This window comes from Haemorhous mexicanus, chromosome 22 (assembly GCF_027477595.1).
Source record: "Haemorhous mexicanus isolate bHaeMex1 chromosome 22, bHaeMex1.pri, whole genome shotgun sequence".
NCBI lineage: Eukaryota > Metazoa > Chordata > Aves > Passeriformes > Fringillidae > Haemorhous > Haemorhous mexicanus.
Window position 1 is genome coordinate 4,598,881 of NC_082362.1, and position 18,418 is coordinate 4,617,298.

Below are 18,418 nucleotides of genomic sequence, written 5' to 3' on the forward strand. Positions count from 1 at the left end.
TCTAGTGCCAGCTTTTGGACAAAGGGAAGGCTTGGTGCCAGGAAACGCTGCCTTAGTCACTCTTTCCTCTAAAATACACCAAAAAACCCCCAGCCATTCATTTTTCTTTTTCTGAGGGCCATGCTCTGAACAGTGGCAGTTGTAATGAGGGGTGGGATGATGTCTGGAATAAAACCTGTGCACGTCTCCCACATTCCTAAAGCTCTCTTTGTGAGCTCACCCAAGAAGGGACCTGTACGGGTGCTGTGTCCGTGCCATCCCTTCCCATTCCATCGTCAGGCGTCCCAGGAACCAGGCACCCCGTTGGCACACTCCGTCCTGCCGGGGCCGGGACTCGAACCCGCGGCCGCGGGGCCCGCGCGGGGCGCGCCGGGGCCGGAAGCGGAGCGCGGTTCCGGGGCGGGCTGTCCTCGCCGCCGCTCGGTCCCGCACGATGCTCCTCGCCCGCTCCCTGCGCGCCGCCGCCGCCGCCGCGCTGCGCCCGCCGCTGCCCGCGCCGCGCCGCCCGCTCAGCTCCGCGGTGCCCCGCGCCCTGCTGCCGCCGCCCGCCGCCGCGCCCGCCCTGGCGCGCTCGCTGTGGCAGCTGGGCGGCGGCGCGGGGCGGACGGCGCTGCTGCGGCCGCGGCGGGGCTCGGCCGGCCGCGTGTCCTGCGGCTGCGGCGGGCTGCACACCGAGGGTGAGCGGGGACGGAGCGGGGCTGCCCTTGGGAGGGCGCGGGAAGGACACGTGCGCTGCGCCCGCTCCATCCTGGGAAGCACGTGGGGCGGCGGCGCATTTCTTACTGCCCCGTCTTTCCCTAACCCCCCCTCTTTCCCTAAGGCAACTCCACCTTTTCCTAACCCCCGTTTTCACTAAACCACCTATTTCCCTAAATTCCGCCATCACCTAAGCCCCTTCTTCCTCTACACTCCCTTTGCTACCTCCTTTTTCCCAACTCCCCCTTCCCTTCCCTCCTTTTTCACAACTCCCTTTTCCCCAGCCCCCCTTTCCCTAACCCCTTTTTTTGTTCAAACCCCCATTTCCCCAAACCCCCTTTTCCTACCCGCCCTTCTCTTAACCCCACTCCCCTTCTCCTTAACCCTCCCTTTCCCTGCATCCCCCTTTTCCTATCCCCCTTTCCCTAACTATCCATTCCCTAATCCCGTTTTCCCACACCCCTATCCCTGAACTCACCCCCCACCCATTTCCTTCATCTCTCCCTTTCCCTAACCCCATTTTCTTTCCCCCCAGGAGACAAAGCCTTTGCGCAGTTCCTGACGGACGAGATCAAGGAGGAGAAGAAGATCCAGAAGCACAAGTCCCTGCCCAAGGTCTCCGGGGGGTGGGAGCTCGAGGTCCACGGCACGGAGGCCAAACTGGTGCGGAAGATCGCGGGGGAAAAGTGAGTGGGGTCTGGGAAGGGTCCTCATGCCCCGAGGGTGGGTGGGTGGGTCACAGTGACCAGGCTTCTCCGTGTGCTCCCAGCCCGAGCTGCACCGAGCAAAGGCTCTTTGTGTGACCACCTTGGGCTCTAAGGCACTTTTTTCACACCTTTTTGTTACTGTGTTTTGTGTTACAAAGTTGCACGTGGTCTTCCTGTTTTAAAAATAACAGTTCGGTAAAACTTTAAAAAGTGAGAGCACTTGGAGAGGGAGCAGCTTCTCCCAGGTGTGTCTTTTAACTGCAGTGCCTGGTTTTGTTCACACTGTGTGAATCCTCAACCAGGGCTTAAAAGGCCCATTCTGCTGGGCATTTTTGGGGCGTGTTGAAAAGAATTGTTTCTGTTTCTTGTGCAGGATAACGGTTACATTCAACATCAATAACAGCATCCCACCCTCGGCTGAAGAAGACACGCAGGAACAGCAGAAACCCGATGAGCAGGAGGTGACTTAGCCTTGATGTGCATTTAATGCTGGGGACACAGATGAATGAAAGTTGGAATCTTCCCTTAGGGAAGTTGGAGCTAATTAGAAGAGAAATTAGAGAATTCTGAGACTTTGTAGCACCTTCCAAAAGGGTCTACAGGAGAGTGGGAGGAGGGAAGCTTTGTAGAGAGGAATGGAATGACAGTTTAAGGGGGGGATGACTTTTAACTGACAGGGAGTGGGGCTGAATTAGGTGTTGGGAGAGATTGTTCCGTGTGAGGGTGGGGAGGCCCTGGCACAGGGAGGCTGGGGCTGCCCTATCCCTGGAAGTGTCCAAGATTAGGCTGGATGGGGCTTGGATCAACCTGGGTTAGTGGAAGGTGTCAGGGAATACCCAGTGCTGGCAGGGCTCTGCTGTGATTGCTTTGGCTCCTGTTCAGATTCCAGTGCTGATGCAACTGTTCTTTTATTTAGCCTGAACTTACATCAACTCCAAACTTTGTAGTGGAAGTAATAAAAGATGATACAAAACAGACCCTTGTGCTTGACTGCCATTTCCCTGAAGATGAGGTAAGTATCACTGTGCCCCTCTTGGCTTTAAATGCTCTTTGTAATCTCTTGCTTTTCTGAATCAGCACAATATCCAGTCTCCTCTTATTTCTTTGTTTTTCTTAATCACAAAAAAAAAAAGTCTTTATGTTGGCAAGAATAGTGGGGAGGAAATGTTTATGGCATTCCTCACATCCTGCCCTGGTGTTTCTGATCAGCTGCTTATTGGGCTCTTTATTGGATTACAGTGAACAAGTATGGATTAAAAAAGGAGGGGAGAAAATAAAATAGAGAGCTTTTGCTCACACTGGTATTTGTGGTTTATTTTGTAGATGTTAGGAGATGTTTAACAGCCAGTCTTGGCTGACAAAGATGAGACAAACATGAGAAGACATTTAGAACCATAGAGAAGAAGTTTTCATATATTTGTAAAATTCAGGCTGCTGATTTACATGGCAGCACAAGCTGAGAGGATTTCCTGAGTTCTGTGCAGGTCTGTGCTTGTCCTCACAGGCACAGTGAGAGGGGAGAGGCACAGCTTGTCTGGCCTTGGGGCTTTTCCTGAGGTATTCCCAGCCTGGGGATGAGCTGGCTGAGTGTGCCCACTAATTGCAGCTAATTGCATGTCTTGCATTTGTTTTCCTGCCTCAGATTGGACATGAAGGAGAGGAAGAAAGTGATATTTTCACAATTCGGGAGGTCAGCTTCCAGCCCACTGGAGAAGCCGACTGGAAGGACACCAACTACACCCTCAACACGGATTCCCTGGACTGGGTAGGTGCTGCTAAAGGCCACAGAGGGCTCTCAGCTCTGGCTGTCCCTCTGCTCCTGGCTTGAGAATTAACCCTGTCTGGATGTCTGAGACAGGGCCCTGCTCTGCCCCTGAGCTGGTGGTTCTGACTGAGAGTGTTTCAGGGTGCCAGGGTTGTGCACTGCTGGTGGCATTACCAGGAATCAGGACAGACAGGAGGAACTTCTTCCTTTCCAGATTTTGTAGGTGGATTTTCCAGCAGGGAATCGCATTCTGGAAATGCTTTGACACTTGTTTAACATCTTTTGATCTGTGTGTTTAACAATGTGGCTTATCAGACACCATGTGTAGAGAAAAGCACCTGTGTGTGGTATCTGAAAAAATACATTGTGTCCTGGTTTTCCAGGTGTGTTGTTAGACTTGTAGCACTGAAAATATGCACTACAATCTGTGTGTTCTTATGTTCTCAATGCCAGGATTTAAAAAGATACAATTTTTAGTTTGAGGCTGTCATGTTTAAAACTGAAAGTAGAAGTAAGTGTAGAGAGTATCCTCTTGAGAAGCACTGATGTTAAAATTGCTCAGTGTGCTGTAGACCATCCCACACTGATTATTCCTTTTTTCCCCTAAGACATTAAATTAATTTAAAATATGTATGAAAAGGAAAAGGCCAAGTTCATGACTGTAACATTTAAGCCCTTCAAACAAACTTGTACCTTTCCAAAGTGTTAGTTCACCCCTGGGTAGAGGGGACAGGCAGAGCTTGGCCTGTGTCATCCTTGACACACTTCCCCTGATGACTCCACAATCTGGGGATCATCTCCAGGGTGCAGCTCATTTGTAGTGTTGGGTTTGGGTTTTATTATGTGTTCCATGGCCCCTTCTGTCCAAATGTTCCACCCGAGGTCAGGCCTGCCCTCCTGGGGTGGTGCCTTGAGAGGCTGCCTAGAACAGAGGGCAGACAGTGTTAAAGGAATAAAATAGGGATTTCCTAAAAGGCCTTAAAGGATACACCTTGGGCAATACAAGAGCCCAGCCAGGGCTGCACCCAAGATGAGTTTTCACACTTTTATAAGTTTTAGTCCATTTCCATATTGGGGTTAATTGTCCAATTCCAGCTCCAGGTGATGCAGTCCCATCCTCCCACTTTGCTCTCCTCAGTTCTCTGTTCTTTACACTTTTTGGGCTAAAGCTGCAGTGGTTCTGGGGCTGAAAAAGGATTGTTTTGTGTGACTGAGCTGTGAGGAGAACTTGCCAACACTTAATATGAAGTTCAGAGTCACACACTGATGAGTGCAGAATCTGGGAAATATGAAAGGCAGCAGTGGGAGCTGGGCCTGGTTTTCCTGGGAAGAAGTGCCAGGTGCCAGGGGACATGTTAATGCACCCCCTGCCCAGGTGTGTTCCACTAAGGAAGGTTTCTGTTCCTTGCTCCAGGCTCTCTATGATCACCTGATGGATTTCCTGGCTGACAGAGGAGTGGACAACACCTTTGCTGACGAGTTAGTAGAGCTCAGCACTGCCCTGGAGCACCAGGAGTACATCAAATTCCTCGAAGACCTTAAAAGCTTTGTCAAATGTCAGTAGGTCAGGCTAGGAAACTCAGCCTCAAGTGTGGCTATTCCACAGTGCTGCTTCATCCAGCAATACCCAAATATATCTTCACAGTGGAGACAGAGAGTAAGTAACTTGGAAGGTGGAGAAGGAGGATTCTCACTTGGATTTGGGGAGGTGTAGTGATGGTGCAGCCCCAATCAAGTTCTCCAGTGCTACAGGCCAGAATTGCCTCGCCCTGCATGGGGCTTTTTGTACAATTAAGAGTGAATGTGAAGAATAAAAACTGTTCAACATATCATTGAAAAGGGTGGTTTCTCTTCTTCCTGCTGTACCAGAGCTGCCATGAAAGTCATGGCAGAGCTGCTCACAGTAGTTGTGGCAGTGATGGCTAAGCACTTCTACTTAAACCAGTGTCTCCAATTGCTGTTTGAAGGTTTTAAGTTTATTTAAGTTAGTTTCTTTATTTAAGGTTCATTTAAACTCAAAGCTGAAGTCCAACATGAGCTGTGAGATCACTGATGTAGTATTAAAGACAACACTAAGGCCAAAATAAACTAAATATATTTATTTCAAAACATGTCCTGTGTGGTTAAAAGTGCAGGTCAAGGCAATACTGTGCCTTTTGAAGTGTCTTTTTGACACAGCAGTTAGAAATATGTACACAATTGTCCTAGCAGCTCTGGGTAAAGTTTAGTATTGAAGTATTCCAGAAGTAAAGCAGCAGCTCATCCACCTTAGAGGAGAATCATCCAGGAGTCACAGACCTTCACAAAAAAGTTGAACAGAGAACTGTGTTAATATATAAGGTTCAAAACTATTTGAACAGGAAAAACTATTGATTGGGGGAAAAAAAATCACAAAAGAGCTGTTGAGCACTGGCAGAGGCTGCCCTGGGTAGTGGAGGAGCCACCATCCCTGGAGAGATTAAAAAGACATGTAGATGTGGCACTTGGGGACATGGGTCAGTTGTGGGCTTGTCAGTGCTGGGGGAATGGCTGGACTTGATCCTAGGGGTCTTTCCAACTTAAATTCCATTGCTGTATTTGAAATGCTCTGCCCCTACCACTGTCCTCACACTGGTTTTACATAGCAAAGCAAGCACCAGCTCTAGCTTGAGCCAAAGGGCTGCTGTGTGTTCTCTGAGACACCTGGATGAAGTTTCTGGAGGAGGCTTAAACAAGTAATTCTTAAAACTTTTCTTCATTAACCACTTATCTGATCAGGTGGTGCACACAAGGCTTAGAAGTTGTTGGCTAAAGTTGGGGCACTGAATCTCACAGGTCCTTGAAAGATTCCCTAATCCAGCAGTTAAAGGTGTGTACTTTGGAACTTCTCTTTTATGGTTACTGGTGGTCAAAGGTAAAGCCATTTCCAAGCAATTTTGTGAAAAACAGCCACACAAACCCAGGGATCAACAGACTTGTGGTTTCTGCCCATGTCATTGAGCCACGGATCCAAGCAGGGATCCTTTCCAGGAACCTGACATTTGCACTCACAGGGCAGCTCATCAGCAGACTGGCTTCCTCCTCCATGCCACTGGTGACTGTGAACTCAGGGCTGTGCAGGCACCTCTGACTGTGCTCTGTCAAGGTGCTTTCCAGCAGTGACCGAAGCTTCCCTTCTGTCATATCCTGAGAATAATTCATTAAAAGTCAGCTGAGGTTCTTGTCTGTAGCTTAAAGCTGCCTCTGCAGCAGCAAGGGTGCCACACACAAAGTTTCACAGTGCAGCTTACCTGTGTGCTGATGTACAATCCACACTGGCAACAAACCAAGTGAGCCTTCACGGTCAGATTATTCCTGGGAAGAGCAAACAATGAGCATCATGGCACCCGGAACAAGAGAAGATTTTAGCAAGAAAAACCCCAAAACCAACCCAACATCCCCCCAATAAGATTCAGATCATTGCTCAGGCATTTCTATGTTGTTGAAATAAACAGCAGCCTCCTTCTGCACGTTTCTAAGCCCAGACTGCTGCAGGAGAGTGAGGAATCTGATTCCAACGCCAAGGGCTTTCTTACTTCCTACATACAGGGCAGATGACCCTGTCAGTGGCATCCAGGCCGTCCAGCATGGCATTGAGACATTCCTCATCGAAGCGCAGGCTCCGCTCGTACTCCTCGATGACCAACTGCTCTGCAACAACACAGCACAGCAAAGCACCCTCAGGGCCTGCTGGGCAGCACAGGCAGAGCTGCTGGGCTGATGGAGGCTGGGCTGCATAGGAGTTTTACTCTTCTGGCTCAGGTTTCTGCGCTTGGTGAAATCATTCCTGCTAATCCATTTTTTTCTGTGGCTCAGCTCGTCTCATATGTGTCTTTCTACTTTCTGATCAGCACTTTAGAAACATCCTGAATTGATTTATAAAGGCTCCTAGAGCCTCAGTCCTGTTTCTCTGGCCTCTCTCACAGACCTTAAAATGCCACTTAAACTCTTAAAAACTGTGAGAAGAGGTCTCAATACCTCAAAGCCTCAACAAGATTTCTGAGGAGGCTCTTCCCCTGTATCACGTGGTTTGAAAGAACCAAGGAGTGCAGCCTCAGCTCCTCTGCATTACCAGGAAGCTACACATCAAACAGGAGTCGGAAGATGTGTAAAGATCTTACCTTGCAAGATCAGTTCTTGTTGGATCTCTTCAAGCACTGCCAGCTCATCAGGGTCCTCCAGCATCTGAAAGGTGAATCAGTCAGTGATCCTCCCATTCCAGCCACTTTCTCACTTCCAGCACCTGACTGAGCAACATAAATCCACTCTTATTCTCCTCTATTTGCAAACCCATGCAGTGTGGGAAGCAACCTGTACTGTAAACACAAGTGCAGAGCCAGCCAGAATGGATCCCAGTACAGCCTGTCCAAGAACTTGCTTTTTAAGACATTCAGGTTTCATTTCCATTCTCAGAAGAGGGAAGTGACAACCAGCTATAAAAAGCACAGATAAGGAAACCAACCCTCTGCTGTGATTCATAGGCTGTTTGTGAAAGAAATAAGGAATTCCCCCACTCATGCCCAAAGGCACTTTCACAGCTCAACACCCTGCCTGAGCTGCAGAACAGGAAACCTTGAAGCTCTTGAGTTTTGTCGGCTCCAGTGAGAAGCTGAAGTCAGGGCCACAGGGAGCTGTATTTGCTACTCCTGTATCACCAACATGAGGGGACCCAGCACTGACCTGCTCCATGGGCTGCTCTCCGCCGAGGCCGGGCAGCCTGTGCCGCAGCTCCTGCCATTCCTGCTCCATCACCTCCTGCACCAGCAGCGCGCCCGGGGCTGCCCCGCACGCCCCGTCCCCGGCCTGGCGGTAGCGATCCAGCAGCTTGGCCCGGCTGCTCCTCAGCCGCTCTATGCAGCGCTGCGGGGAGGGGAGAGCGCCCGGGGCCGTCAGCGCCGGCTGGGGCGGGACACGGCGGGCACCGGGGCTGGGGGAGCCGGGGGGAGACACGGCGGAGGGGGTGCGTCCCACAGGGCCGAGAGACGGGGAACCCCTGAGGGGGGCACGGGGGAGGCACCGGGGCTGGCCATGGCCCGGACGGGCTGCAGGGGAGTTGGATGACAGCTCTGGGCACCCGCAGAATGAGCTCGGGACGCTGTTAGGGGAGAGTTTCGGACGGGGCGCGCCTCACCCGCCCCAGCGGGACCACTACGGCCAGCCCCAGGAGGACCGAACTGGGTCCAAATGAGGGAGCCCAGGTCCCCCCCTCGCAGCCCGCTCCCCGCTCACCCTGCGGTACGTCTCCCTCCAGGGCGGCCCGCCCGGGCTCTTGTACCGCGCTCGGTGCCCCTGCACCGGCGCCGCCATCGCGCCGAGCCCACAGCGCGCCGGGCCCGCGGGGCTCGCCGGGAAATGTAGTCCGCGGGAGGCGGCGCCCATTGGCCGCGCGGGCGGTGACGTCAGGGCGGCGCGGCGCGCGGGGCGATGGCGGCCGAGTGCGGCCCGGCGGAGCAGTGGCGCGCGGCGCTGCCGCAGCACGCGCTGTTCGGCCGCCTCCGCGAGCGCGCGCCCGCCGCCCCCCACCCGCCGCGGCTCCGCGACCTCCTGTGCGGGCTGGGCTCCGACCTGCTGCTCTGGGACGGGCCCGCCGCCGCCCTGCTCGCCATCGGCCTGCGCCGCCTCGGCACCGGCACCGACCCCGCCGCGCTCGGCCGCTACCAGGTACGGCCCGCGCCCAGCGCCGGCGGGAGGGGGTGAGGGGATGGAGGGCCGAGGGGGAGTGAGGGCAGCAGGGGCTGGGCCGGGCGGTGTGAGGGAATGGGGAGGCTGCGAGGGGATGAGGAGGTGGGGGCGTTTGGGGTGTGAGGGGATGAGGGGTCCTGTGGGGAGGGGCTGGGTGTGATGGGCCGTGAGGAGGGGAGGAGGTGTGAGGGGCTGGGCGGGACCGTGAGGGAAGAAGGGCCTGTGGGGATGTGTGGAGAGTGTTAAAAACGGGACAGAGAGCGTGTGGGGGGATGCAAGCTGTGAGGGGAGGAAGGCCATGGTGGGCACGAGGCTGAGGGGTTCTGTTCCCTGAAGGAACATCATCCCTCCGCCTGCCCTGGGGTGTCTTTCCCCAAGGAACCCACTGCTGTGTGCCTCATACCGTGTCGTGTAAATCACCATCCAAAATAAACATGAGCTGTACTTTGCTTTGAGTGCTTTGAACGGCTTGTGCTTCCGTTTCTGTTTTCAGACTCTTCTGTGCATAAACCCGCCCCTTTTCGACGTGCACCAGACGCTGCTGAGCCCTGCCCAGCACCATGTGGCGCTCGTCGGTACCAAGGGGATCATGGTGCTGGAGCTGCCCAAACGCTGGGGCAAGAATTCCGAGTTTGAAGGTGGGAAATCCACGGTGAACTGCAGGTGGGTGAGACCTCAGGTGGTTAATGTCACCCTTGTCCTGCTACTCTTCCTCCACAGCCTCCCTTTCTTGGGGGTAGGTTGATACAGAAGGCACTGGTGGAAGGTACAGGTCGTACTGGGGTTGTGGGGCAGTCACAAATGAAATAATTTTGGCTCAAATACTTGCTGCTTTTCAAGCAACCCAAATAAATGACCTTCTAAAGTTGTTGCAATTGCTGAGGAGCAAGATGCTCCTCTAGTATTCTCTAGCTTTCCACAGAATCGTGGAATGGTTTGGGTTGAAAGAGACCTTAAAGGCCAGCAAGTTCCAACTCCTGCTATGGATAGGGACACCATCCACTAGACCAGGTTGCTCTAAGCCCTGCCCAACCTGGTCTTGGACATGTCCAGAGATGGGGCAGCTCCTCTGGGATCTTTCAGCTGTGGCAGCTACAACCAGACATTTGAGGGGAAATAACAGAGGGCTTCAAGTTAAAGCTGCCTTTCCAACTTTCAGAGTAGTACAAGATAAAGACTCGGAAACCTTTTCATTGTGTCTCTAGCTCTTCTTGCCCCCACTTCCCTTTAGAAGTAGCTTGTGTGTTTCTGGTCCCAGTGCAAGTCTCTGCTCTGTATTCCAGCACCATTCCTATTGCAGAGCGGTTCTTCACCAGCTCAACATCCCTGACCCTAAAGCATGCAGCCTGGTACCCCTGTGACACCATGGAGCCCCACATTGTGCTCTTGACATCAGATAACACCATCAGGTAAGCCCCATTTGTGGCTGAATATCTGAAGTGTGGTTTTTTTGTCATGTCCAGCCTTCATTTGTCACTGGGTATTTGCATCCTGCCATTTCTACCAGAGTTAGCAATGAAAAAGTAGGATGGGGGGAATTACAGAGTGAGAGTGGCTGATGTTCCTGTGTCAGCAGGGAATGTGCAGCACTGCCAGCAGAGTGAACATGGCTGCTGTTTCTTTCCCCCAGGTTTTACAGTCTGAAGGTGCCTCACACACCCATCAAAGTGATTGTGCTTTCAGACACCGAGGAGGAGACTCTTACCATCAAAACAGGGTGAGTGTGGCTTCTTGTACTTTGAAATGCTTTTGCAGAATATTCAGTATTCTGTTGTGTTTTCAATGAATAAGTGATAAATGTGCCTGAAAATCTCATATGAATTCTGTAGTGCTAGCACTTCTTCATAGCAGAGTACCTACACTTTTCCCTCTTCTTTCTCTTCTTTCTCTTCTTTCTCTTCTTTCTCTTCTTTCTCTTCTTTCTCTTCTTTCTCTTCTTTCTCTTCTTTCTCTTCTTTCTCTTCTTTCTCTTCTTTCCCTCTCCTTTCTTCTCCCTCATCCTTCTAAAACAAAGTGGTGACAAACTGTACAGTCAAGTGTTTGGCAGAATAGCAGCTTGAAAACCACACGTTGACTTTAGGGTGGGGTTAAGAAGGGGTTTTTGAGTGAGGAAATAGATTATTTTCATTTCCCTCTTGGCCTGGTTGGAAACAGAACTCTTGCACCACAGAGTGGTGTGCCTCCCAGGAAGTACCAGAACCCCTCCTGTGTCCTCTGAAGCTGTGGGGGCACTGCAGAAGTGACGTGCCATGACTGGGGTGTCACTTACAGCCTTTTGTAGCTGGCACTGCTGGCTGGGATGGGGTTTGGCAGGGCTTTGGCAGCACAGCCCTCAGGAGCAGGTTACACTCTGTGCTGTCAGTGCTTGCTGAGCCCAGCTGGTTGTGCCCTGTCCCAGGAGAGCCTACACAGCGTCCCTGGGCGAGACGGCCGTGGCCTTCGACTTCGGGCCGCAGGTGCCGGTGCCGAAGCACGTCCTGGGCCAGCGCGGCAGCGAGGAGGTGCTGGGCTACCCCCTCTACATCCTCTATGAGAATGGAGAGACCTTCCTCACCTACGTCAGCCTGCTCCAGAGGTAGGCTCTGACCCTCAGGGCTCATGGGGTGCTTGCATGTACAGTGCTGGGGTGAGAGAGTCACCTCTCAGCTTGGCTGGGACTCTGTGAGGGATGCTGGGCTGAGTTTTCTTTATTGCAGCCTGTTCTGTCTCTGTGGCAGTGCTGATAGACTGGAATCCAAACCCAAACATGAGTGCAGCTTCCACTGCTCAGAATGTGCTATGCATTATTTACTGCCAGCAATCTGATATGAAGAGACAGGGCTGTAAAAAGATCAGTGGGTCTCCAGTGTATTTTGTGGCACAGACATCCTTAGCTTTGGATGAGGCTCATTGAGCCAAGGGCATCCTAGGAAAAGAAATATTTGAAGAGCATAGGGGGTTCACAGGCATGTTCTGTGATGAAAAGTCAGGATGCTTAATCAAAAATATAAACATGACACAAGAAGGAATTACTTTAGAAAACTGAGAAGATGGTGCAAGACTTACAAGTTAGATCTTGTGTAGCTGAATATTAAAGAGTGTGGTGCTTGGGTTAGAAACAGCACTGTGAGGAGATCTGTCTGCAGGCAGTGAGATGGCTTTAGTCCATCTAAAGTTCTGCCCAAAGAAGTGCCACAACTCAAAATGCTGCATGTGAAGTGCAAGAAACCAGTTGAGTAATCATTAACTTGAGCTTTCCATGTGTATTTTCTGTTCTCGTATGAAAATGTTTCCTCGTGAATTGCTGCAGTGTAGCTTTGCTTGCTTTCAGAGCATAAAATGTAATAAAATGAGCTCTGATTTCCCCTCTGAGATCTCCACCAAGGAGCTGCAGGTCAGACTTGCAATCTGCAGCAGTCCAGTGGGACTCAGAACTCCCAGCCACTGTTTGACAGCCGTGGGAGGTCCCTTGCAGCCGTGGTGCTGAGACAAAGCCGTGTTCCTTGCAGCACGGGCAGCCTGGGGAAGCTGCTGGGGCCCCTGCCCATGCACCCGGCTGCCGAGGACAACTACGGCTACGACGCCTGCGCCGTGCTGTGCCTGCCCTGCATCCCCAACATCCTGGTCATTGCCACCGAGTCAGGGATGCTCTACCACTGCGTGGTGCTGGATGGAGAGGAGGATGATGAGCAGGTACCTTCTCTTGGTTTGGTTTTTTTCCTGTAGGTATTTTTGTTTCTTTTATCCAAGTTCTTGCTGCAAGGTGGCAGGATGCCTGGGAGTGTGGGCCCAGTGCCAAAGCTGCATTCTTTTGGAATGAGGTAGTGAGTCTTTCTCCTGTTTCAGCCAGTCCCTGTGGCTCTCCCTGTGGCTCCCTAACACTTTTAACTTTCAGTCCTGTGTGCCCTGACAGTAGATCAGTTTTTGATCAAATTTACTAGGATCTAATTTAAGAAGGATTTTCTGAGAAACCCTGGGTTTGAGTTAATTTTTTTCAAGTAAACTTGAACTACATTCCTTGACAATTAAAACTTGTAACTCTTTCTTGATGCTGTTTAAATGATGTTTGACAGAAGAATTCAATGCTCTTTACAGTCAGAGAAGTCCTGGGACCCAAGATCCGATCTTATTCCTTCCCTGTACGTGTTTGAATGTGTTGAGCTGGAACTTGCACTGAAACTGGCAACAGGGGATGAGGAAGATCCTCTGGAGTCTGACTTCTCTTGCCCAATCAAGCTGCACAGAGGTAGGGTTGTTGTTCAGCTCATGGCTTTTTATTCCATGCATTTAGGATCCAGTTATTTGCATGTTCTCATTGGTGTCAGACAAACAGGGGGATCAGAGTAAGGATTTGCCTGATGCCCTCAATAAAGCTGTGGAAAGAGCAAGCCTGGGAGGGGCTCCAGTGTAGATCACACATGGTCAGTACTAAATCCTGTCATCTGAGGTTTATAAAGCAGAAGTTTCTGCATCTGTGCTGACCTGTGAGTGTGAGGGAGTGCTTTGGGGAGGGTGATCCTGAGGGAAGGACCTGCTTATCTCATGGAATTGGAGGCAGGACAAAGTGGTTGGGAGCAAGCAGCTTGTCAGAATGCTGGTCTGCTAATTTTAATAATCTGCCATTGGAAACCTATCTGAGTGATGCAGATGTGGTGTGATAGAAAGGGTTCAAAACAACTCATCAGTATGTTAGACTCTAACACATGTCTCTCTGTTTCTGGTGCTTGCACTAAGATGTTAAAGCTGACTGGACACTAAGTTGATACATGGGATCAGCAGTGCAGGTGTGAAGGGTGAGTTTTTCTCAGTTCAGTGCCATCTCTTACATTTTCTGTTTCAATTTCAGATCCCAAATGTCCCTCTAGATACCACTGCACACACGAAGCTGGTGTCCACAGTGTGGGCTTGACATGGATCAATAAACTGCACAAATTCCTTGGTTCAGGTAAGTGAGAAAAGTGGGGAACAGATAAACATCTGCCAGTAACAGGCTGGTGGATGCAGGTACTACTGAATCCCTCACCCTGCAAAATGGATCTGTTGCATCCTGACTTGTCTCCTTGTAGATGAGGAAGACAAAGACAGTTTACAAGAGCTGGGAGCAGAACAGAAGTGCTTTGTTGAACACATTCTTTGTACAAAACCACTGCCATGCAGGTAAAAAACCAAACTCTTTCTCAATTGCTTTCAAGTTGGGGATTTACTATGGAAAATATTTATGATTTGTCATCTTTTGCTGCATTCTTGCCATTAAAGTAAGCTCAAAAGATTTTAAACAATACAACTGAGCAATTTGTGTATCAGGATTCTTACTGCACTGTTAGGGTAGTAGCTTCAATTCTTGTGTTTCTGTCTGAAAATCACCAGTCAGACTAGCAGAAATTTTCACTTCCATTTACCTTACCTTGGAGCATTTCCAAAAGAGTGAACGTGAACCATTTCAGGAATAAGGAACTTTCCTGACTGGCTAATTTTTGTGTTCTTCCCTTCAGGCAGCCTGCTCCAATTAGAGGATTTTGGATCGTTTCTGATGTCCTGGGGCCCACAATGATTTGCATCACCAACAGCTATGAGTGCATTACAAGGCCTCTCTTGTATGTGGTTCTCAGTTAAGTCCATGACTGCATGGAAAGGACCAAAAAAGGATATTCCTATTTTTCAATTACTCTTTGATTGTTTCACCCCATGCTTCTGCAGCTCTTAGGACACACCATGAAGTTTTGCTTTCTGAACACTCCCTGGCTGAGCACTGAAGTGTTACTGTAGTAGTTACCTACTGCTGATGAGGTGTTTGTAGGGGATATAATTAATCAGGTCACTTTTAGTGAGTATTTGGACAAAAAAATGTTCTTGGTGGTATTGTTGGGGTTTTTCAGTGGTGTTGATGTTCTCAATGGGCTGCTGAGGTTGTGTGCCTGAAAGGGGAAAAACAGAAGTAAGATTTTTGTTTGTGCTTCCAGTTACTTTATTTGGAGGTGATGGCAAAGATACAGAATGGTGTTAATGTGCATTTGCACAATGAAATGAACACCTTGAGGGGGTGACACTATATTCAGCTTATTTTTTGTAGGGCACTTTTTAAGGTAGGACAGGTACCATCAGCAGAGCCAGTGTTAACATCAGGTTCTCCTAGAGACCTTTTATTTCTTTCACTGTTTCCACACAGGTGGGCAGTGACTGGGCAGGGTGCTTTGTGGAGAAGGTCATGCTGCTGTTCGAGTTCCTGCCTGCATTGTTCTGGAACTTTCTTCTCCTTAAGCCAAAGGATATTTATGATTCTTGCTAGTTTGAGCCGTGACCAAACAGCTGTGGGGATGTGAGCTTTACCTGCCCTGCTAGGGCTGGATTTACCACTTAACTGAGACAGCTGCAGTAACACAGGGACTCCACAGCAGGGGAGTTCCCGTGAGGAAGCTCTGACCTGTTTCAGTGTGAGTGGTCTGATGTGTTCTCTTGTGCTGCTGTGTGGCAGGAGCACTGTCCATCCTGCCTCCCCTCCCCTGCTGTGCACCAGAGAGGACAAGGAGCTGGTCGTGTCCCCGCTGCGCATCGTGGCTGAGTCAGAGCATTCCTTTGAGAAGCACATCCAGGGCATCCTGCAGCGCAGCTCTGCCAACCCCCTGCATCTCAAGTGAGCAGAACCCTGGGGCACCTGAGGGGGAACACTTGGGAACACTGGGTGCTGGCCAGCTCCTGTTGAACAGCACATGGCCTTGGGCATGGCGGTGCTGGGCACAGCTCCTGCCACTGACTGGTGCCTGTGTCCCTGGGGGGATGGCACCCAGCCCTGTCATGGTGCAGGCTGGGAGGGGATCACCTGGCTCCAGGCTCCTGCTCAAAGCAGGGCTGCCTTCAGCTGATGAGGTTCTCATTGCTTGGTCCATTGGGTTTGGAGTATCTTAAGCTACCTTGGGATTTCCTCATGTCAAAGGGATTTCATTGTAATCGCTCACTTTCATAACAGACCCCCCCTGAGCTTTACCATAAACACTGGAAGTGGTTTAGCCTTCCAAAGGAATGTGTTAGTAAGATGGCAAAAATCTCAATCTTAAGATCTGCAGATAAAGATGCTGCTCCTCCCCCTGAAGAATGCCTTCAGCTTCTCAGCAGAGCCACCCAGGTGTTCAGAGAGGAATATATACTGAAACAGGACCTGGCAAAAGAGGAGATTCAGCAAAGGTAATGCAAAACTCTCATAAAAATGTGCTGGCATGTCTCTGTGACACAGCAGCACTGTGGGTCTAATCCTGGTGAATGAGTAAATGTACTGAATGTAAAACTAACAATGAATACCAGAACTTAGAACTAAGTTATCAGGAAAAGCAGGGCTGAGTTTAGTAGTTGATCTGTGTAGTGGCTTATAGGGGAAGAAAAAAATGGTAAACACTCAGAGATAAAATACTTTTCTCATGGTGTTGTCTGCCTGCCTGGGCCTGTGGGTGGCAGGAAGTCTGACCTCAGCACTAATCCTGACAAAGGAAAATTGCCTTAAGTTTCTGCTGCTTCAAATCATAGTCAGTTATTTACACTATAGTTAGGACAAAATGGGAGTTTATTCTCACTGCCCCTTTTTCAGTGTCTTTAGTTCTTCCCACTCCCAGCATTTTCTCTGTGGTGTAAATCCTGATTCACCTGGTTGCAAGTGGTTTGATTTTTCTTCTTTTTTCTTCTTTCTTTTTTTTTTTTTTTTTTTTTTTTGTATGTGTTTACTTCAGAGTGAAGCTGCTGTGGGGACAGAAAAAGAAACAACTGGAGGATCTGAATTACTGTCGAGAGGAGAGGTGAGTGGAGCCTGTCTCCTTTATCCAGTCACACCTCAGGAATGATGCACCTGTTGGTTTGGAGAAGGCCCTGTGTGGAACAGGTGACAAATGAAGGCATTCCCAGCCTGCTGGTTTGCTCCCTCCTCCAGCTGCCTTCTGCTTCCTTGTCCTTTTCCCACACCCTGGCTTGTCCTGTGTGTGGATCTAAGTAAGGAACTGTTTCTCCCTCACCTTAAGGAAAAGCTTGCGGGAGATGGCCGAGCGCTTGGCTGACAAGTATGAGGAAGCCAAAGAGAAGCAAGAAGACATCATGAACAGGTGAGTGCACACAGGGCTCTAGTTCACCTCACAGCACCTGATGTTAAACACAGTTTGCAGGTGTGGTAGAACAGAGTGGGCAGGAGCTGCTGCACTGGTTAGTTACAAGAATGGGCTTCTGAAATTCCCTGTGCTGGGCTTGGTGTGATCTGTCTGCAGGCCCAGCCTGAGCCAGCCCCATGCTCAGAAATGCCACCTGAGACCAGCTGGAAGGGGAAGGTGAAGCCCCTGAGCCTTGGGAAGCATGGCCAAAGCACCAGGCTGCAGGTGTCTGAGCAGAGCTGGGTACCAGGGAGGTTAACTCAGAGCCATTTCTTGCTTTCAAAGGATGAAGAAAGTCCTTCGGAGTTTCCACTCTCAGCTTCCTGTTCTATCTGACACTGAAAAAGATATGAAGAAGGAACTGCAGACAATCCATGACCAGCTGCAGCACCTGAGCAATGCTATCAGACAGGTGAGAGGAGGAATGACCAGGCTGGGAGGTTACTGAGCTCCTCCCTCAGTGCTGACAGATGAGTCCTGCCAACCAAGTGATGCTGTACTTGTGTTAATTAGCAACAATGTACTAGAGGGGCTTTGGGCCCTTGGTGGTAATACAGACAGAACCTTTGCACACACTGTAAGCCCTCAGAGAGCTCCCCCTTCCTCAGCCTGGCAGGGATGTTTCTTCTCTTTGTGGGAAGTGCAAAAGCAGACAGATTTGAACCCAAAAAGAACCAATTAATTGCAGTACAACACAGCAGTCTGTAATGAACAGGCTTCCACTGTGGCAGGCAGTACCAGCACTGATTGGGGCCTTCTCTTTTCTCAACTCCCAGGTGAAAATGAAAAAGGAATACCAACAGAAACAGATGGAGAAGGGGCGCAGCCCCCGCAAACCCAGCATCAGCCTCAGTGCCTACCAGAGCAAGTGCATCCAGGCTGTCCTGAAAGAGGAGTAAGTGCAAGCTGGGCTCCTCCTGAGGAAGCTGAGCCCTGGCACTCACCTTCAGTTCAGGTGTCTCAGGTGTCATTTAAGCCATGCTGGGGCAGAGGGGCTGAAGCACAGGACGTGCAGCTCCTGAGAGCAGCACTCTGAGCAGATGTATGGAAATGCTTTTTGCCCCAGGATCCCAGGGCAGTCTGTAACCCAGCCTGGGATGACAGGCACTGCTCCCATTCCCTGCTCCTACCAGCTGAAGGGTTTCTCTTCCTCCCTAGCTCTGTGCAGCCTTTTGACTTGGGTTATTTTTTCTTGAAGGGGAGAACACATCCGGGAGATGGTGAAACAGATCAATGACATCAGGAGCCACGTGAACTTCTGACATGCCCCAGGAGAGGACCCTGCACCGAGGGGCTGGATGAGCTTTACCTGACTCTGGTATTCCCCCTTGTATATTTACCATTTGTATGTTGAACAATACACCTTTTACATATTATTTTGTAAAGAATTGTGAAATAAAATACTTTTGATATGACTCCTCACATGCTGTGGTTTCTGTTTTTGTCAG

The 18,418-nt window shown here is 50.3% G+C and overlaps 3 protein-coding genes across 3 annotated transcripts; 2 read left to right on the forward strand and 1 right to left on the reverse strand.

Moving 5' to 3' along the window:
* The first annotated feature begins 418 nt into the window (after window positions 1-418).
* On the forward strand, window positions 419-5,007 carry C1QBP (complement C1q binding protein). The gene is made up of 6 exons (XM_059865897.1): window positions 419-677; window positions 1,232-1,382; window positions 1,777-1,864; window positions 2,320-2,415; window positions 3,046-3,168; window positions 4,583-5,007. Exons 1-6 carry the CDS (start codon window positions 434-436, stop codon window positions 4,730-4,732), a joined length of 852 nt encoding a protein of 283 aa, XP_059721880.1. The 5' UTR covers window positions 419-433; the 3' UTR covers window positions 4,733-5,007.
* Window positions 5,008-5,252: 245 nt separating this feature from the next.
* RPAIN (RPA interacting protein) lies at window positions 5,253-8,518 on the reverse strand. The gene is made up of 7 exons (XM_059865898.1): window positions 8,416-8,518; window positions 7,867-8,046; window positions 7,308-7,371; window positions 6,723-6,837; window positions 6,438-6,501; window positions 6,199-6,333; window positions 5,253-5,466 (listed from the first exon to the last, which is right to left on the reverse strand). Exons 1-7 carry the CDS (start codon window positions 8,491-8,493, stop codon window positions 5,437-5,439), a joined length of 666 nt encoding a protein of 221 aa, XP_059721881.1. The 5' UTR covers window positions 8,494-8,518; the 3' UTR covers window positions 5,253-5,436.
* A 92-nt stretch (window positions 8,519-8,610) lies between these two features.
* NUP88 (nucleoporin 88) lies at window positions 8,611-18,392 on the forward strand. The gene is made up of 17 exons (XM_059866027.1): window positions 8,611-8,847; window positions 9,362-9,531; window positions 10,152-10,277; window positions 10,499-10,585; window positions 11,267-11,443; window positions 12,357-12,540; window positions 12,943-13,093; window positions 13,694-13,792; window positions 13,914-14,004; window positions 14,340-14,441; window positions 15,320-15,478; window positions 15,901-16,026; window positions 16,563-16,628; window positions 16,848-16,928; window positions 17,256-17,382; window positions 17,747-17,865; window positions 18,169-18,392. Exons 1-17 carry the CDS (start codon window positions 8,611-8,613, stop codon window positions 18,230-18,232), a joined length of 2,166 nt encoding a protein of 721 aa, XP_059722010.1. The 3' UTR covers window positions 18,233-18,392.
* Window positions 18,393-18,418: the final 26 nt, after the last annotated feature.

Excerpts from the sequence above, each read along its gene's own strand:
- C1QBP (XM_059865897.1), top strand. The coding sequence starts at position 434 with ATGCTCCTCGCCCGCTCCCTGCGCGCCGCCGCCGCCGCCGCGCTGCGC. Across the intron at positions 2,416-3,045 it reads GCCATTTCCCTGAAGATGAG|ATTGGACATGAAGGAGAGGA; the intron begins GTAAGTATCACT and ends TTCCTGCCTCAG. Across the intron at positions 3,169-4,582 it reads ACACGGATTCCCTGGACTGG|GCTCTCTATGATCACCTGAT; the intron begins GTAGGTGCTGCT and ends TCCTTGCTCCAG.
- RPAIN (XM_059865898.1), bottom strand. The coding sequence starts at position 8,493 with ATGGCGGCGCCGGTGCAGGGGCACCGAGCGCGGTACAAGAGCCCGGGC. Across the intron at positions 8,047-8,415 it reads GGAGGGAGACGTACCGCAGG|CGCTGCATAGAGCGGCTGAG; the intron begins GTGAGCGGGGAG and ends CCCTCCCCGCAG. Across the intron at positions 6,838-7,307 it reads ACAAGAACTGATCTTGCAAG|AGCAGTTGGTCATCGAGGAG; the intron begins GTAAGATCTTTA and ends GTGTTGTTGCAG.
- NUP88 (XM_059866027.1), top strand. The coding sequence starts at position 8,611 with ATGGCGGCCGAGTGCGGCCCGGCGGAGCAGTGGCGCGCGGCGCTGCCG. Across the intron at positions 8,848-9,361 it reads CCGCGCTCGGCCGCTACCAG|ACTCTTCTGTGCATAAACCC; the intron begins GTACGGCCCGCG and ends TTCTGTTTTCAG. Across the intron at positions 10,586-11,266 it reads ACTCTTACCATCAAAACAGG|GAGAGCCTACACAGCGTCCC; the intron begins GTGAGTGTGGCT and ends GCCCTGTCCCAG.